The following is a 25153-nucleotide window of genomic DNA, read 5'->3' on the forward strand; positions in this document are numbered from 1 at the left end:
ACGTCCTAGATATTACCTGTACAACTATATGGCCCACTACCCAAAATCCAAGATTCCAACTTAATACTTTACTAATCGCTACTGCCCTTGGCAACGATTGGCCACCTAGAAAACATGAGACCTTGAGTACTGCCTTATGTAGGTGCAAAGGATTTCTAGCCAGGGGAGGAGGAAACCCATCTCCTTCCTACACATTCCAACTGAAACACCCCAAGAAAAATGTAGGACGTTTCAAGTCTTATCTCCTCCTTCCCACAAATTAGGTGACAAAGGACTTAATTCTCAAGAAAGGGATCCAGTGGGGAAGGGAAAGGAAGGAATGTTGGAATATCTAATTTGCTAAGAACCCCAGCAGATCCAGGGTGTGCTGGGTTAGTCAACACCGTTTTGAGTCAAACACAAAGAAACTGCAGCCTGTATTTGTTTCCTCTGTTGGCACTGCTCACTAGCCCCTCCACCCACATCTGTGTTCTCAACTTTTGACTCCTGCCACAGTGATAAAGGAAAAGGATAGGGTAACTGCAATTATCAGTTTCTAAATAGATCTCAGCCTTCTTATCCGGTTCCCCTCAAACTTGTAACTAAGTATTGTTTCTTCTGTCCTCCCCCACCCCCTAGCTTGTCAGAAATAATTTTACATGGCACTTGCTTCTTTCCTTTAAAGCACATGTGCTTCTTTCTACTTCTACATGGGGGTAGAGCAGGATGTTTACTTAAGAGCCATCTCATGGGTGTCCCTCTTGCAACCTGAATGAGTTATTACTCAGCAACTGTGAACAGCAGCTGACCGGACTTGCCTATACAGTTTACTCATCATCAAGTGTAAGAAACACCTCCATACCCTAAAACATACTCTGTCTACATACATGAGGGGGCAACTCATTCCTTCTATATTGGCCCAAATAAAACAATTTTATAGAAGTGGTGTATTTTCAACATGCCTTGAAAGGCTAGTGAGGAGTTCTAAAAGCTGTTACTTCCTTGGGATGGGGACAGGAATCAGGTGGCAAGTCAAGGCACCAAGCGGGGACCAGGAAGTTAGGGTGAGCCAGATTCCAGAAGCGGCCAGTACAGTGTACACCCCTGCCTGCTGGGTGTGTTCCTAGACTGTGCTATTTCTGAAGTGTCTGGTGACATGCGTGCAGTTCCACATATTCAAGGCTACTATTTAGGGCCTTCTACCCTGCCAGGGATCCAGGCCTGGCCTAGATGCAATGACTCTCTTTACCCCTTTAGCCAACATTTATTAAGCCTCATTGGGTCATGAAAAGGGAGGGGGTGAGAGAGGGGTTGAGTGTGGCTCGTTACTGGCAATATGTGAGAAGGGTAGATGTGGGCAAAGAATTGTCCAGAACGATCCTGACTGCCACTGCCCCAATTTTATGCTTTAAAAATACTTTTTTTGCTCACAATCATACAATTTTTTGGGAAGATGTACAAAATTATCATCCATACGGTATACCCACTTCATTACCAGCCACTCCCTGAACATCTTGATCTTGCCCCACCCATTGTCCAAAATTGAACTGCCATAAAGGACTAAACAAAACCCACAAGGCCATAAAGATCTTAAGAAGCTCAGAATGCCTTCAGTGACACTGACTGCGGAAGTCAAAGCGGACAGCTGGACAAGATCAGAGAGGGGAAAAGTCAACCACACAACAAAGGAAACCATACTTTATTAAACAGGAAAACAAAAACATAATATTGGGGGCAAAGAGATTAAAAATAAAAAGGAATGGCTGGAAGAGAGGAAAGCACAAGCAGTCGCAAGGCAGGCTTGAGATGGGGGGTCTTTGGCGTGTGTTTGCCTCAGACCTGTGCAGGTGCACACACACCAGCCCCTCTACCCTCCTTGCACGTTTAGACCAAAAGCAAATACAACTGTTATCTTCAGAGATATATTCAGGCTTTTCTTCCTGCATTCCTGTAGCTGGTTTCACCTTCAGCCCTGGACAGTCATGTAGGGTCTTTGCTGGAGAAAACTTAGGTCTTTCCAACAACAGGCCTGTTCCTCAAAGCAGCAGTTTCAGCTTCTGGAGAAGTTCCCTCCTATTTGCATTCACCAGAGAAGCCAGGGGCCCTTGGTCAAAGACCCAAATCTCAAAGAAAAATGTCAAACCTTTAGAACTAGTTATTTTATTAAATGATATTAATACACATTTCAAAAGGATTTCATTGTTGTTGCCTCTAAAGCATGTACTTGTTTTGTTTTCCACACTGAACACGTGAGAATATCAATCCAACATATCTAATTTAAATCTTAACAGGCACCCCAGCCCATTCAAAAAAAGGGGGGGAAGAGGGGAGGCAAAAAGGAGAAAAAGCAGTAATTTACAGCGGCTTCAAAACAGTAACAGCTGAAGCTTACTTCTGCATGAACCAGTAACTTCAGGACTGATAGTGAATATTCTGCAATTAGGAGTTTTAGCATATTCACATTATCTAGATAGGTTTGCTGTACCATATACATCACAAACATTGTATTCCTGGGACTGGAAAGGATGAAAGGCCTATTCTCTTATCATTTTACCCTCCCTGGAAACAAACCAAATTGTTTATTCTCAACAAAATTTGGGAGGGCAAATGGGAGCAAGGATAGAGGTTGAATCTAAGCTGACTGAAGAGTAAACTTTTACAGAATATTTAAGGACTCAATTTCTGATGTTGTATCACTGAATTTTAAGTGGTACCAGTGTACTCATGCCGCACCCACCGATTCTCTGTCTGTGATTTTACAGTGAGCACCAAGAACCTTAGTAACAACTTCGCAATATCTGTTTGCATACTGAATCATGTCCTTGCCAAGACGCACTATACTATGCTTTAAAAAAAATCTTGTTCTGAGGTTGAAATACAAAAGTCAGAGCATGGGCACGGAGTTATAAATCACAGACACAGAAAGAAAAAAACCCCTTTGTTTCATGTTATGAATACCAGAATTGTCTTGTTTCACTATATCACATATATATACACATCGTTGTCTTCACTGACTGCTGTAGGCAGATGTCCTTAAAGGTAACAAATAACTGACAGTTACATACAAATCCTCATTTCCATCCTGAAACAAATGGATTTTGTGGCTTAAAAAAACAACACACTCCACAGAAAACCAACCCTTAAAGTCCATCTTTTAAAACTGTACAAGGTCTTCCCTTTCATGTACTAGCTATCATGCTTCTGAGGACAATTAACCTGCCCCAACATTCAGGAAACCACTTTGCTGACCAACCCCCCGTTTTCTGATAAAAATCAAATGGTCAGAGAGCCTTTTCAAGTAAACACTACTTTTAGATTACTCGAGAGCAGCAGAAAGAATTCACATTCTTTTATTCTAGAATGAAAAACATCCCACTTAATTTTCTGCAAAAGAAAAAAAATCTATTTCAGTTTTGAGTTAAACCTTCCTCCCTTTACCTCCCCCCACCCCACCCTCACACTCTCTTATACTTTTCTCTAAACAAATGTCTTAGGACTCAGTATAACTGTATTGTTTCTTTGCTTTGCTACACTATACACCTCATCCCACTTACAACGTTGTGGTATCATGCATTTTTCTGCAGGGAGAGCTACAGCGCAGAGGCTTGAGAAGGTCAAAGAAAGAACAGCTGGCTTAAGACCAGAAATGCATTAGGAAGATGGAGGACTCCATGTTTTCGAGAAAACATGGAGAGCCCAAACAAGTAGCATGGAATAAATTACACAAAAACTCCCAAACTACGATGCACACCTGGTATGAGCTGCTCTTTTACCTGCAAAGCAAGCTTATTCTGAGACAAAGAATCATCTTCTGTCACTACACTGCCCACGCTCTCCCATCTGTAAAACTTCACCGGGTGAATCCAAAGCAATCCCTACACTTCCTACAGTTACTTCTACACTAACTTGGAAGAAAATATGAAACTTGCTAGGATTTCCTTTTATAGTATTTTACTCTTCTGGCTGGAGATTACCAGTGTGTACTTTAGGGTAAGACACTAAATTAAAAAATGTAGTAAAGCAACATTTGCTTTTCAGTGTCCCTAAACACTCAAAGCGCAGTGATTGTCTTTTCCCAGTACTAGCTGTAGAAATACAAATAAGGAGCTTTTCAGTTCAGGGAGAAATAAAGCACTTTTTTTTTTTTTTTTCCATGTAAAATGACTAAGGGCATAAACATTTTCTATTGAGAGTGGGAGGTGAGGAAAAGGTTTGAGCCTTGAAATGTGACAGGTCATTATCCATAGAGTGGGATAAACTTAATCAGGTCCTCCTGTGTGTCTGCAAGGATATGTGTAACATCCACTTGTCACTAAGACAGAACTAAAGAGGTATTAAGAAAGATGCTACTAAACTTCCTCCTTCAGAATACCAAGAAGAGGGGTGAATACAGGACTAGGTCAAGGGTAAAAGAAAGATAAAGACAAATACTTCCCTTTCCCCATAGTTAACTTTTGGTGATAACTACCAACAAATGTCACAATATTAGGGAGGCACCATGGTAAAAATGTCTACTTAAAAAAAAAAAACAACTGGGATAATATCTGAGAATGTTTCAGTTGCAGCTCTGTATCTGCTGTCAAGTACAGTGACTTTCTGGCTAGACTCTCGAAATGCAGACGAGAAAACTGAGGGAGAAAAAGTCAATGAAAAAAAAAAAAAGGAAGCAAGAGCTTGATGCCAGATATGTGAAACCACCTCAGAAATATGTTTATGACAGATGGCCAAGTCAGATCACACCATCAATGGCTCCTCTCTCTCTCTCTCTCTGTATTGCAGTTACTTATTCTTTTAATTTTAATATACCTGGCCCTCTTTCTTTTAATCAGAGGAGGAAAATTCTTTACTAGGATAAAATGAGGTCCGTATTTCCTCAAAGTTGTTGCCTGATAGAACCTCAGAAGAGGCTGAATTAAAAAACAAAGGCTTAGACTTTGGGAGAAAGGTCAAGAACTCAACTTCCACATGCCTTTTAAAACAAAACAAAAGAAAACCCCCAAATAACTTGACAGGTCCGAGGTCTCCCACATCTCCTCCCCTGCAACATCTCTTGGCTGTCCGCAGGCCACAGAGCACACAGGGAAGACAGCCACACGGCTAACAGCAGGTAACTGAGCTGGAGAGAGAAGAGGACAAGAGTCCCTCCACTGACCACGTGAGAAGCCAAGCCCCAAATGACATCCCAACATTGCACATGGTATTATCTGTACTGATGGAAGTTTTATTTCGAATGTAGTAATACTCTTCAATAGATGGGGTAAAGTAAGATTTGTTCTCCTCCCCACCCTTCAAACCCCCAGCCAAATGAAGTGGCTTTAGTTGTGTTTCTTTGGCCCCCACCCCCTTAAAATACAAACATCTTGGAAAAGGTAGGTATAAGTGCAGTGGGTGGGAGGACTGGATGGAATAGTGAAATGTAAGCATATATAACTTTTTAATTTGGAAGGGAGGTCCTTTGTCATAATAAAAAAAGAAAGAAAAAATAGGTCAAAGGAGGGAGAACAAATAAAAACAATGATAATAAACCAAACTCCTACTTCCAACGCTCTCTACTGTTCAAATGCCTTTCCCTTAGTTTCCATCAGTACCTGGGAGGGAAGAATGGGCGTTTTGGTGCAAAGAACGGAGGGCCCCTAGCGAAAGGTGGCCTGGGTCTCTTTAAACTGTGGAAAGGGTCTCTGCTGAGAAAAGGCTCCCTAGGCCGGAAGTCTGGCCGGGGACTCCGCAAGATCATACCACTCCGGTTGATGGCGTCTCTGTGCGAGGGACCCAAGGGGGGGCCACTGCTGCTGTTGCCGCCTCCCCCACCTCCTCCTCCATGGGCTGGGCCCAAGTGCTCCAAAGAATGGGAGGGCAGGCTCAGGCTCTCGCGCACACGGCTAAGGCCGGGGCCGTTGAGGTCCCGCTGGGTGGGGGCCCCATGGTCCCTGGGGCCTGGGAGCACCCCAAAATGATCAGCCAGGGTCCCCTGAAGGAGGGAACTATGGTCCTTGGGAAATACTGCCACGGCCCCCGCCACTCCGTGCTCTGCCAGTGGTGGGGTTGGGAAGGGTACAACCCCAGAGTGGTCACCAGGAGGTGGAGGAGGAGGAGGAGCAGAAAAAGGGACGCCACTCCCGCCACTGCCGCTATGCTCCCCGGGGGGCGGAGGAGGGGGTGGGGTGGGGAAAGGAACTCCGCCGTGCTCCCCAGGAGGTGGGGCAGCGTGGGCCAGGGCTGCCTCCTTTGCGAAAGGGTTCGAAAGATCCACAGAGGGTAGATGAGTAGGTGCATCTCGAGAGAAGATACCACCATGATCCTTAGGAGGGGCGGGTGGGGCAGATGATGGCCCCACTGGCTCTCTCTGGAAGGGTGTCCCATGATCCAAGGGGGATGGGGGGAGATGATGCTCAAATGTTGAGTTGAAACTGTTGGAACGGAAGCTGCCGACACTTTCCTGAAATTGGGGTGCTCGTTCTTTGTATGGTGCTGTTTTAAAGCCAGTGAGGCCTCCGCTGCCCCCACCCCCAAGGGATGCCAACTCAGAGGCACTTGAGGGGCCATTGTCAAAGGAGCCTCCTGAGGTGCTCAGATCAAACCAACCCACCCTGGAAGCCTCACGCCCATGTCCTCTATTTCCCTTCCCAGGGACTCGGATGGACTCTACAGTCTGTATTGGCTCGCCTGACATCCTCCTATTGGATGCGTTATGATAACCCAAGGTTTCTATAGGGGCCCCCTTCTCTTCGGTACTATCAGGCAAGTCTAAGCAGGAGGAGGAGACTCGAGTCTCTATGCGATAGTGCTCTTCTTGTTGCTGCTGATCGGCGGCCGTCAAGCTGAGCTGGGCAAGGTTTGACAGGCTGACACCATCATTTGAAGTGCCCTTGTTGGGGGCCTGGCCAAAATGTTTATCATCTGAGGGCTTTCGTGAGGCATTCTTAAGCATATTCTTAAACTCAATCGTCGACGTGGTGGAAATGGTAGAGGCCACGACTTTCTCCACACCTGACGTGGGTGGGTGGCCCGCGGGGGCGGCAAGGGTATTCTGTGGAGAGAAAAGGGACCGATGTGGGACTGGGTGAGGAGAGTCTGGGTACTGCTTCTGTGGCAAAGTGAGATGCCCCGTGGCAGACTGAGACAAGCTATTGTGGTTGGAGTCAGGGGTGAAAAATGAATCATTCTTACTCGGCGATGGTGACCGGTCAGACCCCGCTTCATTCCCTCTGACGCCGAAGGCACTAAACAGCCCAGGGGGAGACGAAAGCCGGCCACAGTTCTCACTAGAGTCCAGGAGGGCCCGCACAGATGCAGGAAAGGCAGACTTTACCCCAAATTCTTGACCCCTGTGGCTATAACTGGACAGGATTGGCTGGTACTCAGTGGTATCAGAAAGCTTGCTTGATTTCAGGATAGACTTGGCTGGTTTCTTCTCTAGGTTCATCATGGCAGATGGTGGAGGCCCTGAATACTCGAAATCTCGGTAATCTTCATCTTCCTGGAAAGAAGTATCTGGATAGAACTTCTCCTGTGAAGAGTCCATCAGAGAAGACGGTCTCTCCATTCCATCGGAAGGCTGCTTATAGGGGGAGTCACTGCCCAAGCCAAAGGGCCGAAACGTAGACACAGAACTGGAGAGCTCTCGGGGGAAGCTTTCCTCTCTCCCAGGGGGTGGTGATCTTGTACTGCTGGGTGTTGAGGAACCAGGGCTAATGATCTTGGAAAGCAGGGACATGGTATCCACACTGCTGGACGTGGGCTTGTCCATCATCTCATCCTGAGTGGGCGTCCCACTCCGTTCATCCCGTACTGGGGTTCCATCAATGTTGTCGACTGACGTGCTAGTAGGGCCACGCTGGAAGTCTGATGGATGGCTTTCTGCTGGAGCACTGGATCCCAAACTGCTCAGGATTGGGATGTTTAAGTTTAAGCCACTGAAACCAGGATTACCTTTTAAGAAGTTGTGGATCTTCATTTCCAGGCTTGGGGAGGTGGACTCTGACTCCAGCTTTGGCTTGGAGGCCTCTGAGGACTGGCACATGGCAACTTCAGTAGGCGGCGCAGCAGGGCTAGTGTTGTGGTTACCTGTGAACCCCAGAGTGTTGGAGGGGAGCTTGAAAGTAGTGCTTGGGAGCCCTGGGCTTTGCCCAATTGAGGTCTTGCTGGCTGATGTTGATGAGACTTCAGAAGTTGAGGAATTAGGAGAGTAGTTGAAGCTTTTGGGAATAAAGGACTGGGTATTGGAGGGCAGGTTTCTTCCTTTTATGCTAGAGACTGTGGTGTTAGCAGGGGAAGCTGAAGTGCTCTGGGGTGTAGTTTCGCTGGATGGAACTGGGTTCCCAGTAACACTCTGAAGTAAAGATGACAGGCCTGTAGAAACAAAGATTAGAGAAATTAAGAACAACAACTCCCTACTTTCCAATGAAAACAATGTAGGCTGATCAGATATTCATTTCAGTGGGAACTAGACAGACATTAAAATATGAGATCAAAGGGATTCAGAACAAACAAGTAATGGCTAAATGTCACAGAAAACACTGGTCTGATTTATCAATATAAGGAGAGCAAATTACTGAAATATTTCTAGTAGTCATGAAACAAGGCCAACATGGCAAAAATAAAAGGCAACAGGAAGAGGGAGATTTTAGTGTCAGAATCACTCAGAGTTTAAACAAGACAAAGCAGGAAAAGAAAGGGGGCATAATTATCTGTAAAATAACACTTTAAGCCAGTATTTCTTAATGTTTGGTCTGCGGAATTGTTTCTCTAAACGCAAACAGATATTCTGCCCTACCCTTCCTTTCCAACTTCCGCAACCGTCTCTAATAAGTTAATGTACAGTTATTCTTAGGACAGAGAGAACGACATGCAAATTGCAGGGACTTATGTGACCTGTCATGTTTTTTTTAAGAAGCATATCTTGCTGGATTGGTGTAATATTTGGGGAAACAAGGCTTCGGTTGTAAAATTTTTAGTTGTAAAATGTAGCAATAATAAATATACATATATACACCACAAAGCTTATAGAATTAGACCTTTGGGGACACTGATCCTTTGACAAGAAGACACACCAATCCCCTTCTTATAGCTTGGAAAATCCAAGGATTATTGGTCTATACATGTTGACACTGAGGAGATCCAACTCTAGTTGCTGACAGACAAAACATTCTCAGAGCACCAAGAAAGGATTCTCTGGGGGCAAAGGCAGGCTGAAGTCCACCAAAGCAAACTGCTCCTGTAGAAAATGTCTTGAAAAAATATTTGACAAAGAAATAACAGAAGGTTCTTTATTTATAATCCAATCATATTTTGAAAAATTTACTCAATTTCTGATCACAAATGAAAATTTTACATACACTTCACCTGAATTAATAGCTTTCAGTGGTAAACTAAAACTGTTCCTTCATAATGATATATGAAAGAAAATAATATTTCATTTGATATTTCAATTATTGTTTCTTTAAAATTTCAATTTTTATCCTTATTTGCTAAGAGATTTAAGGTCTTAAGAATTTTAAGGCTGTTCCATCTTTGCAGCGTTTTCAAATGCCACCAACTTCTAAACAACGATGCATGGCTTTTATTATTATCCAATATTTGAAAAATCCAAATTAAAGCACCGTTTATTTTCATTGCTATCCTCCTGAAAAAAATATCCGTATTTAATTAAAAAAAATCTCCCTGGCTATACAATTTTCCTCTTCTTAATAGTGTAATTCTTAACAGCAACTGCTTTTACCAAAATCAGAAGTCTTGAAGCACTGGAAAGTGATAATATCATATGATTTTACAATGATATTCCAGCTATCTTTTAGATGCTGTGAAAGGAATTCTTCAAGAGATCATCTTCTTAACATAGATACTACTCAGACTTCTGGTAATAGGGAAAATATTATACTCTTACCACTAAATATTACTTTACTTTAATCTTAAACCATACACTATGGTGTCTGCCCACTGAAGTCATTCTTTTGTGCTGAAAATATCACTAAGGGCTGTAGGTGAGACATTGAGAGCAAAGTTCTAAGAGATTTCCTTTATGGTCATTGAAGAAAGGTATCTATTTAAGTTGTCAGACATAGTCCTTTTAAAAGGTAAGGAAAATTCTACTTTCCATGAGGAACTCAAAGGTGGTGAACTGCCCTGTTACTCCACAAAGTTTTTTTTCTGAGAGTCCCACTTTTTATTGTCACAACACACCTAGTTCTGTTCAAATTTTGCCTGATTAGAAGGTCTACATGATATTGTTTTAACAATCTGCTCAAAGAAAAAGCTTCTTAAGATCTATGTATTATATCTATGTAGGAAGTTAAAATGCAAGTGAGTTTAAGGTTTTTACTGTAATTACAGAATGATAATAGGAGAGAAACTTGAAAGGAGAAATCATCAATGCCAATCTCTCAAACTACTTATCCCTGAAATTAGCAGTGCGAGTTGCACTGTAGCATTATCATTAATTCTTTTGCTGGTGCCAGTATGTAGAGGTGTGGACTATTATTTAGTAGCATTTAGTCATGTGTAACAAAATTCTCTTATATTGTAAGACAAAGTTCACTATAATACAGTGCTCGGCGGATCCACTTATAGAAGTATAGGAAATAAGAAAATGAACAGATACTTGTACTGCTGGTCTCTATTCATATAAAGTGGGATCTCAGCACCACTGACATTGTGGGTTGTATACTTTGTTGTTGGGGTTCTCCTATGCACTGTAGGATTAAGCAGCATCCCTGGCTTCTACCCCTCAAATGGAGTAGCTCCCCACCTCAACCCCAGCTGTGACAAACAAAAATGTCTTCAGACACAGCCAAATGTCCCCTGGAGACTTCTGGTTAAGAACTACTGATGCAGAGTAAATCACTATATTGAAGCTGTAATTCACTGCATAATTATACTCAGTTGGTATTTGAAGGATCTGAGAACAAAGATCAAGGTAAGCTTTATGAAAAAATGTTAGAAGCAAAAAAAAAAAAAAGCAGCAGACAGTTTTAGGCATAAAACATAATTAGCAAAGCTGAATAGAGAGATTCAAACAAGAGATAATAGGTAGGTTTTCCTGGTGGGAATCTGCCTGCAATGCAGGAGACTTGAGTTTGATCCCTGGTTTGGAAAGATCCCTGGGAGAATGGAATGACAACCCATTCCAGTATTCATTCTTGCCTGGGAAATCCCATGGAAGGAAGAACCTAGTGGGCTACAGTCTCATGGGGTTGCAAAGAGCTGGACATGACTGAGCAACTAACACTTTCAATAGGTAGTCAGAAAACAGAAAAAGGTATGATATCTATAGAGGCCATTTGGACATTAAAAAGGAGATAATCATGTCTTCTAAGATTTCTGAAAGCAGACTGATCTTTTTTATTGTTTTTAGTTTCAGTTAACATTAAAATATGTAAAATTCAACACATACTCACCTATACTAACAGTATGGGATAAATAAGTGAAAGAATACTGGACTCCAGTCAAGAAATCTGGCTTTTAGTCTCAGCTCCTCTAAAAAGACTGATGTCTGACCTTAACCTGGTCACATCACCTCAGTGAGCTTAAATTTCCTCATCCAAGGAGGGGATTAGACTAGAGCATATTTAATAAAGTCTCTTTCTTGACATTTCAAAATTCTATAAACGAACTAACTGTGTTATATATTTCATGGCTTTATATTTCTCAGAAATGGTATCCAGGATTAAGCCAGAGACAAACATTCACAGTTCAAACCCCTCTGGCACATGTCAGTTTACCTTGCAGTGCAGGGGCTGACTGTGTCTGGGTTTTGGAAAGAGCAGACAAAATGCTCTCTGGGGTGATCTCCACCTTCGAGAGGATGTTTGCCAGAGGGTTGTGAGAGGCTGCTGTGGCAGGTGCAGGTGTTTTCAGGCCACTGGTGAGGTTGCTCGGGCTTGTAGGAGTTCCTGGAGAAGGTCTTGATGCAGGACTGACCCCTGGTGGCAGAAAGATCAACTCAAGAATACGCAATTCAAAATGACCTTTAAATGCACGACACTTTCCAGTCACTGAATTGAGTCTGAGATGTCTCATAGGAATTCTTCTGTGCATGATCCACTAGTTGTCCATTGCATATACAAAGAAAAAATCTGAAAATTAAGACTTGCTCCTGTCTACTTGGAATACCATTAAATTAGACAAACATCAAGTTTTTTTTCATATGTATTTACTAGCTTTCAGAGCCCCAGAAGAAAGAGATTAGAGAACCTATTTCTTTTTTCTCTACCAAATGACACCTACACATCAGACTTCTGTAAGTGCTCAATAAATATTGATGGTTAATTATGATCAGACTTGGTCATTGAATAATTCTATGAGATAAGTAAGTTATTTCCTTTTACATGGACTTTTAATACAAGCAATCTTTACATTTTTAGATTTTGAAACACTGGGTTAATTTTTCACAGGAAAAAAGGTATATAAAGAAAAAGTCATTTTTATTTAATATAAACAGGTATTTAATAAAGAAAAAATTACCGATAAACAAATGAAAGAAAATTTTACATCTTTAATGAAAGGAATGCAGATTCCAACAAACAATTTTTTCTAAGAATTTGACAAAGTATAAAACAAAACTAAATTGTGTTGGAAAGACTGAGAAACAATGGGAACTTTCATATAGTTGGTACACAAAATAGTACATATTTTGGAGTTTTAGTCATAAATAATTAAAAAACTTACATGCTGATTTTTTTGTCTTTATCTTTTAGAAATAAATATTTAATTATTTATGAAGAAATGAAATAATTGGGCTTTTCTTCAAAAAATAATCAGGACTGGAGAGGACACAGCAGAAACAAGATTGGCCATGTGTTTATACTGTTGAAGATGAGTGATAAGCATATACAAGGGCTCTACTTTGTAAATTTTCATTAAGATTTCCATTAAAAAAAAGCCCTATTTAAAGTTCCTTTTAAGAAGGGTTGTGCACACATTTTTAGCATCAAGGTTGTTCATTAAGTATTCTTTACAATAGTGAAAAACTGCAAACATACTAGATGGTCTAATAATAAGTAATATAAACTACTGAATGCCATATAGCTACCAGATGATGTAGATGAATATTTAATGACTTACAAAAATGTTCATGATACGGAGTTAAATTTTTAGTAGCTGATTTCAAAACAGTACAGTTGTCCCTCAGTATCAATGGGCGGCTGGTTTCAGGACCCCTGAATATACCAGAATCTGTGGATGCTCAAGTCCCTTATAAAATGGCAAATAGTATTTGCATGTAACCTATGCGCATCCTTCTATATACAGTACCTATGTGTGTATATACTTACTTACATGCCACATGGCTTGCTGGATCTCAGTTCCCTGATTAGGGACTGAACCTGGGCCATGAAGGTGAAGGTGCCTAGCCCTAAGCACTGGACTGCCAGAGAACTCCTCATTCTTCCATATACCTTACATCATCTCTAGATTTAGTTATAATACACATTACAATGTAAATGCTATATAAGTAATTGCCAGGGCAAGGTAAGTTCATGTTTTGTTTTTTTGCAACTTTCTGAAAAAAAAATTCCCCCCAAATATTTTCAATCCATGGTTGGTTGAATCCATGGATGTGGAACCTGAGCTGCAGAACTCATGAATATGGAGAACCAACTGTATATGCGATACCTTTCAACTATTTCCCCTCCCAATGCTTCAATTATTGACAGAAAAATTAACGCAAATATTTCACTTTCCCACACATACATACTTGAAAGGTTAATAAACAGCAGTGAGTTCCTTTGGGGTGGCAGGCTATGAAGATTTATTCTTTTAATTTATTTTCTAATTTTTCTATAGTGACCATGTATTGTATTTTTTTTTGGTATTTTTATTTTATAATTAAAAAATTACTTTTAATTAGAAAACAAAAACAAAACTCAGATTGATGGTTCAATTAGAAAGATAGAAATAGGCTTTTTATTTTCTTTACTAGGCCTACTTACCAGTATTTTTCATGACTGATGTCAGGCTGCTAAGGATGGAACTGATCTTTGCCAGGTCCACATTAGCTAGGTTTGGCAAAGCCAATGCTGGAGTAGGGGAGAGAAGAGAAGTATTCACAGGCTTTGGAAGAGGTGGGGTTGCTGCCATGGTCACAGGTGCTGGAGTACACGAAGAGGCTTTTGAGATACTTTCTGTTGGCTTTGTGGGTACAGCAGTGGATACAGTTGACTTCTCCACAGGTTTTTCCTTCCTGTCCTCTACTGTTTAAAAAAAGAAAAGAGATGATATTGCATCCAACTGCTTTCCAGACTCTGCTTCCATTGCAGAATCACATGTCCTAATATTTCCTAAAATGTACTATGATTTATTAGAGAAAACTCATTCATGATTTTTTTTTTAAAGTCATACTCTTAACAATTCATGAAACTGCTCACCGTTAGTATCTGCTTAAACTGAATTTTCCAAATGCATGTTTTTATTTATTTATTTATTTGGCTGTGTTGGGTTTTAGTTGTGACATGTGGACTTATGTCCTGAGACATGTGGGATCTTACTTCCCTGACCAGGAAGCGAACATACATCCCCTGAATGGCAAGGCAAATTCTTAACTACTGGACCACTAGCGAAGTCCCTCTATAGTATCTTTTATTTTACTTTTTAATGATTTCTTCCATGTTAGTATCTGTGTACTGAATTTGTACATTTCTGGAAGCATGTTATCATTTGTTGCACATTTGTGTTTTTTCAGTAATGTTTATGTCATAAACTGTCCTGTCTTTTTTCTGCCATTAACCTGGGAGCTTCTTAAGAGACAGAAACTCTGTACATACGTTAGTGTGCTTTCCTTTGGCCTCCCGAAATTGGTCTACTGGGGGTAAAATCAGACACTAACGCAATGTTATACTTCCTGCAATAAGATTCCCTTAATACTTTAAAAGCAATGTACTACATGGCTAGTGCATCAAATTCAACCTAAGTCAAACTGCCGAATAAAAATAATTATAAAAGCTGGGGATGCCAGAGAAACAATTCACCCAGGCAGGTTAACTGTTATTAATTGTGAAAGCGTGGTTAACAAAATGAGGCTTTGGAATCTTGAAGATCAAGAGTGACAGAGAATAAGGAATTTCAGCATAAGTGGCCCTCCCTCTAGAGCAGTGCTTGTTCAACAGAAATACAATTCAAGACACATATATAAGTATAAATTTTCTAGTAACCATAGCAAAAATAATAATAAACACAGGTAAAATTAATTTTAACAATATATTTTATTTACCCCAATACACTCCAAGTATTTTCAGTTTAATAAGTTATAAATATAAACAATTATTAATTAGATATTTTCACTCTTTTTTATGGCACTAAGTTTCTAGAGTCCAGTGTGTATTTTGTTTCTGCCACACTATGTGGCTTTTTGGACCTTGGGCCCCCGGTAGCAGAAGGGCAGATTCCTAATCACCGTACCACCGGAGAATTCTCTGAACGGCACAGATTCTTCATCTACATGGCATACCAAATCCTGAACCACTGCTCTAGAGACAATACTACTACCTTGGTGCTCTAATTTTGTAAGGACTGAACTACCTTTCTAATACCTGCTGGTGACAGATTTATTGGTGGGGAAAGCAAAACAGATAAGGAGCAAGTGGTCTACTAATCACACAGGACATACCAATGATTTTTGACCCATCGTCTTCCACATCTGAGAGGTCCATGTCTTCCACGTCACGATTATCTGTCGCAGGCTCAGGTGTGGCAGATTTCTCACTCTCTGCGTTTGGTGACTGGGATTCCTCACCTCCCATTCCTTGGAAAGGGGACTCAGAGCCAGTTGGGGAGGGAGCATCCACACTTGGGGAAGGGACTGGTGATTCCTCAGGATCAGGAAGGGTTGACTTCAATTGATCCAGCTTTTTCTTTAAATTGTTCACTCGATTAGCAAAGGTTTTATATGCCTAAAAGAGAAAAAAAGAGTTTACTCCTCTGAGAAGTAACCAAGAAGCTACCATTCTGACTTGACCAGATTTCTTCATTATTATTAACTGTATCACTTGTATAAAACAAGAACGTATCATCTGTCAAGCATGGAACAGTTTCCAATCTCTGCTTCTTCTATTTCCTAAGTCATTATTACCATCCACAGTTAACCAAGGCAGAAACTTACAAGTTATCTGTAATTCACCTTGCTCTCTTCTATCCCTCCAGGCAACCAATATTTATCAAGAGCCTAAATGTGCTGGCCAACCTTCTAGGTACCGGAGATACAACAATGACCAAGAAGACAAAAATTATATCCATAAATAAAGCAGTTTGAGAGGTTAAACACTATTGACTAGAAAGTTCCCATATATCTTACACCCAATTTCCCCCCTTTTTTTGGCCATATGCACAGCATGTGGGATCCTAGTTCTCTGACCAAGGATTGAACCCACACGCTCTGAGTGGAAACACAGATTCCAAACAACTGGACCACCAGGCAAGTTCCCAATTTTCCCTATTATTGACACCTTAGTATCATACATTTGTTACAATTAATAAATGAATTTTGATCATTATTAACTAAAGTTCATACTTGACGACTATTTCTTCAGTTTTTACCTAATGTTCTTTTTCTATTCCAGGACCCTGTACTTTAGCAGTCGTATCTCCCAGGTTTCTCTTGTTTGTGATAGTTTGCTAAACATTCCTTTCCATGTTTTTGATGAACCTGACAGTTTTGAAGAATACTGGTCAGGTATTCTGTAGATGGTCTCTTAACTGAGCTTTGTCTAATGTTCTTCTCATGATTCGACTGGGATTATGGGTTGCGGGCAGAAAGACCATAGAGGTAAAGTGTAACTGTCATCACATCACTTCAAAGGTACATGCCATCAATATGGTATTGCTGCTGTTAACCTTGATCACCTGGCTTAAATCCTACTAGTCATCTGATTATCTCAACTGCCAATGTCTTGAAGCTCTGTGTCTTTTTCTTTTGGTTAAGGGTCTTGGACTATCAGATCATGGATTATTTCAGTTGGTTGAGCAAGGAGCATTATTTTTAAAATGGGATGGGGGACTACCCTGGCAGTACAGTGGTTAAGAATTCATGCTTCCAATGCAGGGGGCACAAGTTCAATCCCTGATTGGGGAAGTAAGATTCCCACGTGCCATGTGGTGGGGCAAAACAAACAAACAAACAAACAAACAAACGGGTGTTAGGGGGTAGAAAATAAAATACTACACTATAATTGAGCTTTTGCTTCTGGATATAATTGAGTAGTTTGTAGCAAAGCAACACTCCCATCAAGAACAACTAGAAAAGCCAGATATATACATATACTTATCTATGCACTTTCACAAGCACACAAATACACGCATTTGAATGTACTGTAGAGAGCCAAGGCAACCAAAACCCAGGTGGCAATTCTCTAGCAGGGGGAAACCATGAGTAAAGTCAAGCTGACATTCTGCAGCTGTCTTTCTCTTAGAGTCCTGCTGATATGGGGGAGCTAACCTTAGAAAGCATCACTCCGAAAAAAGGTGATGGAATTCCAGTTGAGCTATTTCAAATCCTGAAAGATGATGCTGTGAAAGTGCTGCACTCAACAGGCCAGCAAACGTGGAAAACTCAGCAGTGGCCGCAGGAATGGAAAAGGTCAGTTTTCATTCCAATCCCAAAGAAAGGCAATGCCAAAGAATGCTCAAACTACTGCACAATTGCACTCATCTCACACGCTAGTAAAGTAATGCTCAAAATTCTCCAGGCCAGGCTTCAGCAATGCGTGAACCATGAACTTACTGATATTCAAGCTGGTTTTAGAAAAGGCAGAGGAACCAGAGATCAAATTGCCAACATCCGCTGGATCATCGAAAAAGCAAGAGAGTTCCAGAAAAACATCTATTTCTGCTTTATTGACTATACCAAAGCCTTTGACTGTGTGGATCATAATAAACTGTGGAAAATTCTTCAAGAGATGGGAATACCAGACCACCTGACCTGCCTCTTGAGAAATCTGTATGCAGGTCAGGAAGCAAGAGTTAGAACTGGACATGGAACAACAGACTGGTTCCAAATAGGAAAAGGAGTACGTCAAGGCTCTATGTTGTCACCCTGCTTATTTAACTTCTATGCAGAGTACATCATGAGAAATGCTGGACTGGAAGAAGCACAAGCTGGAATCAAGATTGCCAGGAGAAATATCAATAACCTCAGATACGCAGATGACACCACCCTTATGGCATAAAGTGAAGAGGAACTAAAAAGCCTCTTGATGAAAGTGAGAGGAGAGTGAAAAAGTTGGCTTAAAGCTCAACATTCAGAAAACGAAGATCATGGCATCTGGTCCCATCACTTCATGGGAAATAGATGGGGAAACAGTGGAAACAGTGTCAGACTTTATTCTTTGGGGCTCCAAAATCACTGCAGATGGTGACTGCAGCCGTGAAATTAAAAGACACTTACTCCTTGGAAGAAAAGTTATGACCAACCTAGATAGCATATTGAAAAGCAGAGACATTACTTTGCCAACAAAGGTCCGTCTAGTCAAGGCTATGGTTTTTCCTGTGGTCATGTATGGATGTGAGAGTTGGACTGTGAAGAAGGCTGAGCGCCAAAGAACTGATGCTTTTGAACTGTGGTGTTGGAGAAGACTCTTGAGAGTCCCTTGGACTGCAAGGAGATCCAACCAGTCCATTCTGAAGGAGATCAACCCTGGGATTTCTTTGGAAGGAATGATGCTAAAGCTGAAACTCCAGTACTTTGGCCACCTCATGCAAAGAGTTGACTCACTGGAAAAGACTTTGATGCTGGGAGGGATTGGGGGCAGGAGGAGAAGGGGATGACAGAGGATGAGATGGCTGGATGGCATCACTGACTCAATGGACGTGAGTGTCTGAATGAACTCTGGGAGTTGGTGATGGACAGGGAGGCCTGGCATGCTGCGATTCATGGGGTTGCAAAGAGTTGGACACGACTGAGCAACTGAAATGAACTGAACCGAAGCAAAAATCTGAGAATTCAGGCAAAAGGAAAAGGCAGAGGGTTACTACTAAATAATATAAAGAAAAATGCAGAACTTTTTTTTTTTTTAATGTCAGTAGTGGAACGATCCACCCTTTTTACTAGCAAAGGGTGAACAGAAAGCTACTGTTTTTCTCTAGGACATTTACAAAGAGTTATCTTCACCTTCAGAAGAAACTGAATAGAAGTAAATGTCCATAGAAAAATGCAGAACTTTTAACAGTCTTGCTGGCCTACAGAAACATTAAAAAAAGTTAGAAAGGCCAAAATTCTGATGAAAGAGAAAGGACAGAACTGGCTTAACAATATGCTACTGTTTTTCCTTCAAGGTATTTGCTGATAGATAACCAGCAAGGAGCTACTGTATAGTACACGGGAACTCTACTTAATATTCTGTAATAACCTATATGGGAAAAGAATCTGAAAGAGAACAAATACATGTATATATGTAACTGAATCACTATGCTATACACCTGAAACTAACAAAACATTGTACATCAACTATACTTGAATTTTTAAAAAAACACATTATTTGCTGAATTAAGCAGAAAATTTCTGAAAAGTAAAGTGGAGTTAAACACAGTCTCGTGGTACAGAAGAGACAAGGATTAGAGTTCAAATCACACAATGAAGGAAGGGGCCTAGTGATCGGCCCAGGCTCTTGGTGGGAAAAATCTGTGATCCAGAAGTTGGATGAACAAGAGAAAATCAAAGGCTTCCCCAAACTGCAATTCAGCCTGAAGCGTGATTATTCAGCCAAGTAATTAATCATACTTGATTAATATGATTACCTCTCACAATATTGCCTAGCAAAAGAAAGGATGAATCCTTTCTGAAGGAAAACAAATCACCGACACTCCATAGAAATATATTTATATATAATGCTCAGTATTCAATAAAAAATCAGCAAGCATGCCAAGAGATAGGACCAAATGACCTAAAAGAAAAAACAGACACTATGAACATATTTGAAACAAGTATATTCAATATTGGAATCATCTGACAAAATCCAAATAGCTATCATTTATATGTTCAAGAAGATACAGAAAAATATCATCTTGTACAATTCAGTCCAAAATTCATCAGAGCAAGAGCTTAAGGGTGCCTAAGTTAGGTAACAGAGCCAAATGGAGTAAGGAAAATGACTGCATGGGAGGAAGGCACCGCATGGGAAGCTGAAGCCTAACCAAGATAAAAAGAGAGCCTACAGGGCTTCCCTGGTGGTTCAGTCGCAGGATACACAGGTTCAGGATCTATGCCGCAGAGCAACTAAGCCCTGAGCGCACGAGCTGCAACTATTCAGCCCACGCGTCACAACTACTGAAGCCCACACGCCCCAGTGCCCATGCTCTGCCGAAGCCACAGCCACGAGCAGTTGTGCACAGCAACCGAGAGGAGCCCTGCTTGTTGCAACTGGAGAAAAGCCCGCACAGCAACAAATGTCCAGCACAGCCTAAAATAAACAAACTTTTTTTTTTAAAGAAAGCCTACAGAGGTGATGGGAGGGATGGAAGTGCTGGAAAATTGGTTATACACATGGGCAATGATCAATTAAGCAATTATGTTGAAGATAAGGGGAGCAAGATTTTGCATTTTTAGAAAAAGCAATTACTAATGTGGAAAGGAAGAAAACTAGAATGAACCTTGTAGCATTGGATAGGGACTGGAGACAACAGTGTGAACACATGGTTTCTAACATGCATCGACAGATACAGAAATATAAACAGATGTGAATGTGTGTATATAGGTTAAATATGTATGCATGTACTTCCTAGCTCTGTACACTGATATGGTCTGGCAGCAGTGATATCCCAATAGGAATAAATACACCTAGTATTCAGATCTGTTTCAAAATATGGTTTTTTACTAAAAGGAACCAAGACTCCTTGGAGAAATGACTGATTCCAAGGCTGGACAGAAAAGTGCAATATGAACTTGGAATACCTTGCTCCAAAAGTAAGGCAACACAGAAAACAATGGGGACATGTTAAAAGAACACAGAAAGAAGCTTGAAAGGAGCTCCCGCTGGCCACGTGGAATAATTTGAGCATCAAAATAATTATTTTGTAATGAATTAGTAGTTAGCAATGAATGTAGTTAGTAGCTTCCCTGGTGGCTCAGATCCTAAACAATCTGCCAGCAATGCAGAAAACCTGGATTTGATCCCTCGGTCAGAAAGATCCCCCAGAGAAGGGTGCCGGAAGCCAGTGTGAGGAATCCCGCCCGTGACAAGGTCATGAGGAAGGAAGCTGACATACGCAAGGCGTGCTCAGACTTCAGGGACCCCTCTGGATATTCCTAAGCATGTACCCCAGCAAAAATCTGCCGGCTTTTGTGCTCTGCTTTTCCGCTTTTCTGATATTCTCTGGAAAAAAGTCAATTCAGGGTTTTAGTCTTCTGCATTTGAAAGGGATGTTTTAGTTAAACCCCTCTGATAGCTCTCTAGCCTGCCTAACAGGTTCCCCAGACCTCTTACAGCTTGTGAATTGCTTACAGCCCCCCAACCGCAAGAGACATCTTAAAGATAGAGAGCCTTTTCTAAAGAGTTAAAAATTATATTGGTAGAGGGTTTTCACTGTTGATTCAAGGATTGCTGCCAGACCTCCTTATTCTTTATCTTTTAGGCACCTGGAAGGATGTTAATGTAAGCAGGATGTAGAAAAAGATACATAGTAGTTTTGATGTTAGCAACACTAGACTTTTGAGTTAATTGCTTCTCTTTTGCTGTAAATCACTGTACTCCCTCTACTTGTTATAAGTTGCTGTATCCTTGCTGTGTAAGAATGTAACTTTATTTAGTGCTTTCTGAGAGTGGCACCAGACCTTGGGAAAATCAACACAAATAAGTCTTGTGGTTGACAAACCCTTATCAGAAAAAAGGCTGTAAAATGTTAAATTGGCCCTTTTGGCTGGAAGATGATGTAAATTACCTAAGACTTGTGTATACAATTAGGTATGCAGAGAAAAAAGCCTGGTTTTGATAAGAGTCTGGACTGCTAACGCTGCATAACTCTGTGTTACCCATTGATCTCCATGTTTTACCAAAAGTATAAAAGGCCTTCTGAACAATAAAGGATGGACCAGATTCTCAGACCAGTTTCTCGGACTAGTCTCGGCCTGGTTTCTTGGGAATCTGGCTCCCCCCGTGTCTCTCTCTCTCTCTTTTTCTCTCCCTTTGCTTCCCTCTGCTCTTTACTTTAATTTCAGGCTGAATTTCCATCTGGGGCGCGGAGGCTCGCCAGGTCTACTTATTTGCCCTGGTTATTAAGATCCGCGAGAAAGGGAGCTTAAGGCGAGGCACCCTTAGATATTCAAGCGGGCACCGGTGGCCCAACGTAGATGGTGCAAATTCCTTGTCTGGAATTTTATTGGTCTTCCGCGTAAACCAAGCTATTCAGCCCTCTTTCTCCACTTAATCTTCCTACTGCACTACAGTTTCTTAATCTAATCTTATATTAATAAATAAACAAGTCTTTCCACGCCAACGCCGTCCACCCTTCGAATTCCCTGGATCCACCGGGGCTGGACCCCGGCAGAAGGAAACGGCAATTCGCTTCTGTACTCTTGCCTGGAGAATTCCATGGACAGAGGAGCCTGGCAGGCTATAATTCATGGGGTTGAAAAGAGTTGGACATGAATGAGTGACTAACACTTTCACTTCTACATTCTGGAGGCTAGAAGTCCAAAATCAAGGTACAAGTAGGGCTATGATCCCTCAGACTGGGCAGAATTCTTCCTTGCCTTTTCCTAGCTTCTGGTGGTAGCCATCAACCCTTAGCATTCCTTGGTTTGTCAGATGCATCACTACAACATCTTGGTTGTCACACGACATTCTTCCTGTGCATCTAAATTTCCCTCTTCTTATAAGGACTCCAGTGACACTGGATTGAGGCTTATTCTAATGACCTCCCCTTAACTTGATCACATCCATAAAGTCCCTATTTCCAAGCGAGGTCATTTTCATGTGTACTAAGGGTTAGGGCTTCATCATTATCTTTGTGGGGGTACAGAATTCAATCCACAGCAATCAACAAGTGAAAACTTTTCAGTGGACAAGCTGAGAAGATGCCACTTTAATAAGATATCAAAGGGAATGTTACAGGTAGTAAAACAAACCAAACTTGTGTGCTAACTGAAAGGATGAAATGAGAAGAACACAATCACTTCTATGATATTCTTACTAAAGACAGATAACCTCTATTTGATCGCAAAGAAATATCATATAAATCCAAATTAGGAGACACTGGACAAACTATTTGATTTGTAATCTTCATAATAGTACATCCATGTATTAAATTTCTTATGGTTATGAAAGAGAAAATTACCTTGGAGGAAAACACATATGAAAATATTTGGGGGTAATGGGGTATCTGCAACTTATTTTCAAATGATTCCCCCCGAAAAGGTCTTCATAATGTACTTAAGATTTAAGTTTGAGAGTTTTAAAAAATATAGACTGAAAAAAAATGAGAGAAAAAAATTAAAATAGATTAACAGAATTTCACCATAAAAACAGAATCCTTTCTAGAAAAAAAAAAGGCAATTCTAAAACTGAAAAATAAGCCAACTAAATAAATCAATGGGTTAAATAACAGGTAAAATTCAGCGGAAGAAAGAATTAATGCATTAGAAGACTGGTCAGTAGAAAATATCTAGAAGAGAAGCACTGAAGGGAAAGAATGGAAAATACAAAAAGGAACATAAAGACATTTGGAACACTGATGAGATCTGATATACAAATTAACAGAGTCCCAGGAAGAGAGACGATATAATGTAATAGAAACTGTATTTAACAAGAAAACATCCCCAAATTTATGAAAAACATTAAGGCACTTGTTAAGGGTTGAATTATATCCCCTCATAATCATATACTGAAGTCCTAACCCTATACCTCAGACTGGGACCTTATTTGGAGCTAAGAGTTTTTAAAGGTAATCAAGTTAAAAGGAAGTCATCAGGATGGGCCTTAGAGCAGTACGATAGGTAGTCTTAATTAAAAGTGAAAATTTAGAAACAGAAGGCCACGTGGAGAGACATAAGGAGGAAACAACCATCTACAAGTTAAACAGAGAAGCCAGGAACAGAACCTTCCCTCACAGCCCTCAGAAAGAATTAACACTGTTAATAAAACCTTGATTTGGGGCTTACAGTCTCCAGAAGTATAAGAAAATAAATTAATGTAGGTTTGAGCTATCTACTCTGAGATACTTTGTTACAGCAGTCCTAGTAATACACCACTGATTCAAAGTTCTGCAAACCCTAAACCAGATGAATGACGACCACACCTAGGCAGATCACTGTTTAACTACCGAAAACCAAAGATAAAGAGAAAATATTAACAGCAACTAAATGCATCACAATAAAAAAGTTTAATAAACACTAAATAAATGTTGATGACATGAAACAATGTAAAATCTGTGTGTATAATTAAAATATAACAATAAAAACATAAATCTGGATGGTGGATATAGCTCCTTTGATGGTATCTCCAAGGAAACTATGAAGTTAAACACCTGAGCAGAGATTTCAGCAGTGCCCAGTGCCAGGCAGAGTTAAGAGTTTATGCAATAAGTTAGAGAGGCTTACTAAACACCTTCACTTCTTATTAAAATGCCCCAAAGGCCATGGATTAGGAGTAAGGACCATGTTCAAAGACTAAGGACCATGTCCAAACAAACCCACCCTAATAAAGCCTAAAACCAAAGCCTTTACATCATAGTAAGCCACAGATAATTTAACTCATTGCCAGGGAAAAAAAATTTGTTAAAGGAAAATGACACAATTCAGAGTTTCCACAAGTATCACTCAAAATGTCTCCTATAAAATAAATTCTTAGACATGCAAAGAGACAATATATAGATTAAAGTATACACGCACACACAGATCATAAAACAACAGTCAATAGTATACCTAGAGATGACCCAGATACTATAATATATAAGGTTTTTAAGACAGTAATTACAAATACATTGAAAAACTTTTAGGAAAAGATGAAGAACAGATGACTAGATTAGAAATCTCAACAAAGAAAAGCAACTCTAAGAAAGAACCAAATGAAAATTCTAGAACTGAAAGATACAGCAGACTTCACTCAGTGGAATAAAGAATATCTGAAGACAAGTGCTTCCCTGGTGGCTCAGTGGTAAAGAATCCACTTGCCAATGCAGCAGACGTGGGTTCAGCTCCTGGGTTGGGAAGATCCCCTGGAGAAGGAAATGGTAACCCACTCTAGTAATCTTGCCGGGG

At 40.6% G+C, this 25153-nt stretch overlaps 1 protein-coding gene and 1 non-coding gene across 11 annotated transcripts in view; both read right to left on the bottom strand.

Annotated features, from left to right (window-relative positions):
* Window positions 1-5560: 5560 nt before the first annotated feature.
* RPRD2 (regulation of nuclear pre-mRNA domain containing 2) overlaps window positions 5561-25153 on the bottom strand; it is an 88523-nt gene continuing 68930 nt past the window's right edge. For 2 of the 10 annotated variants that reach the window (XM_068964513.1, XM_068964512.1), the window contains 5 exons: window positions 15578-15860; window positions 13905-14165; window positions 11697-11897; window positions 7909-8328; window positions 6837-7006 (listed from right to left, as the gene is read on the bottom strand). In XM_068964513.1, coding sequence (XP_068820614.1) covers window positions 6918-7006; window positions 7909-8328; window positions 11697-11897; window positions 13905-14165; window positions 15578-15860 — 1254 coding nt within the window. In that variant the 3' untranslated portion in view covers window positions 6837-6917. Of the gene's footprint in view, window positions 8329-11696; window positions 11898-13904; window positions 14166-15577; window positions 15861-25153 lie in introns of all 10 variants that reach the window. The other 8 variants (XM_068964510.1, XM_068964509.1, XM_068964506.1 and 5 more) reach the window with 5 other exon arrangements.
* LOC138074759 (small Cajal body-specific RNA 24) lies at window positions 18976-19105 on the bottom strand. Its single transcript, XR_011144571.1, has one exon. It is a non-coding gene; the product is annotated as a small Cajal body-specific RNA 24 (non-coding RNA).

This window comes from Capricornis sumatraensis, chromosome 2, assembly GCF_032405125.1.
Source record: "Capricornis sumatraensis isolate serow.1 chromosome 2, serow.2, whole genome shotgun sequence".
Classification (NCBI taxonomy): Eukaryota; Metazoa; Chordata; class Mammalia; order Artiodactyla; family Bovidae; genus Capricornis; species Capricornis sumatraensis.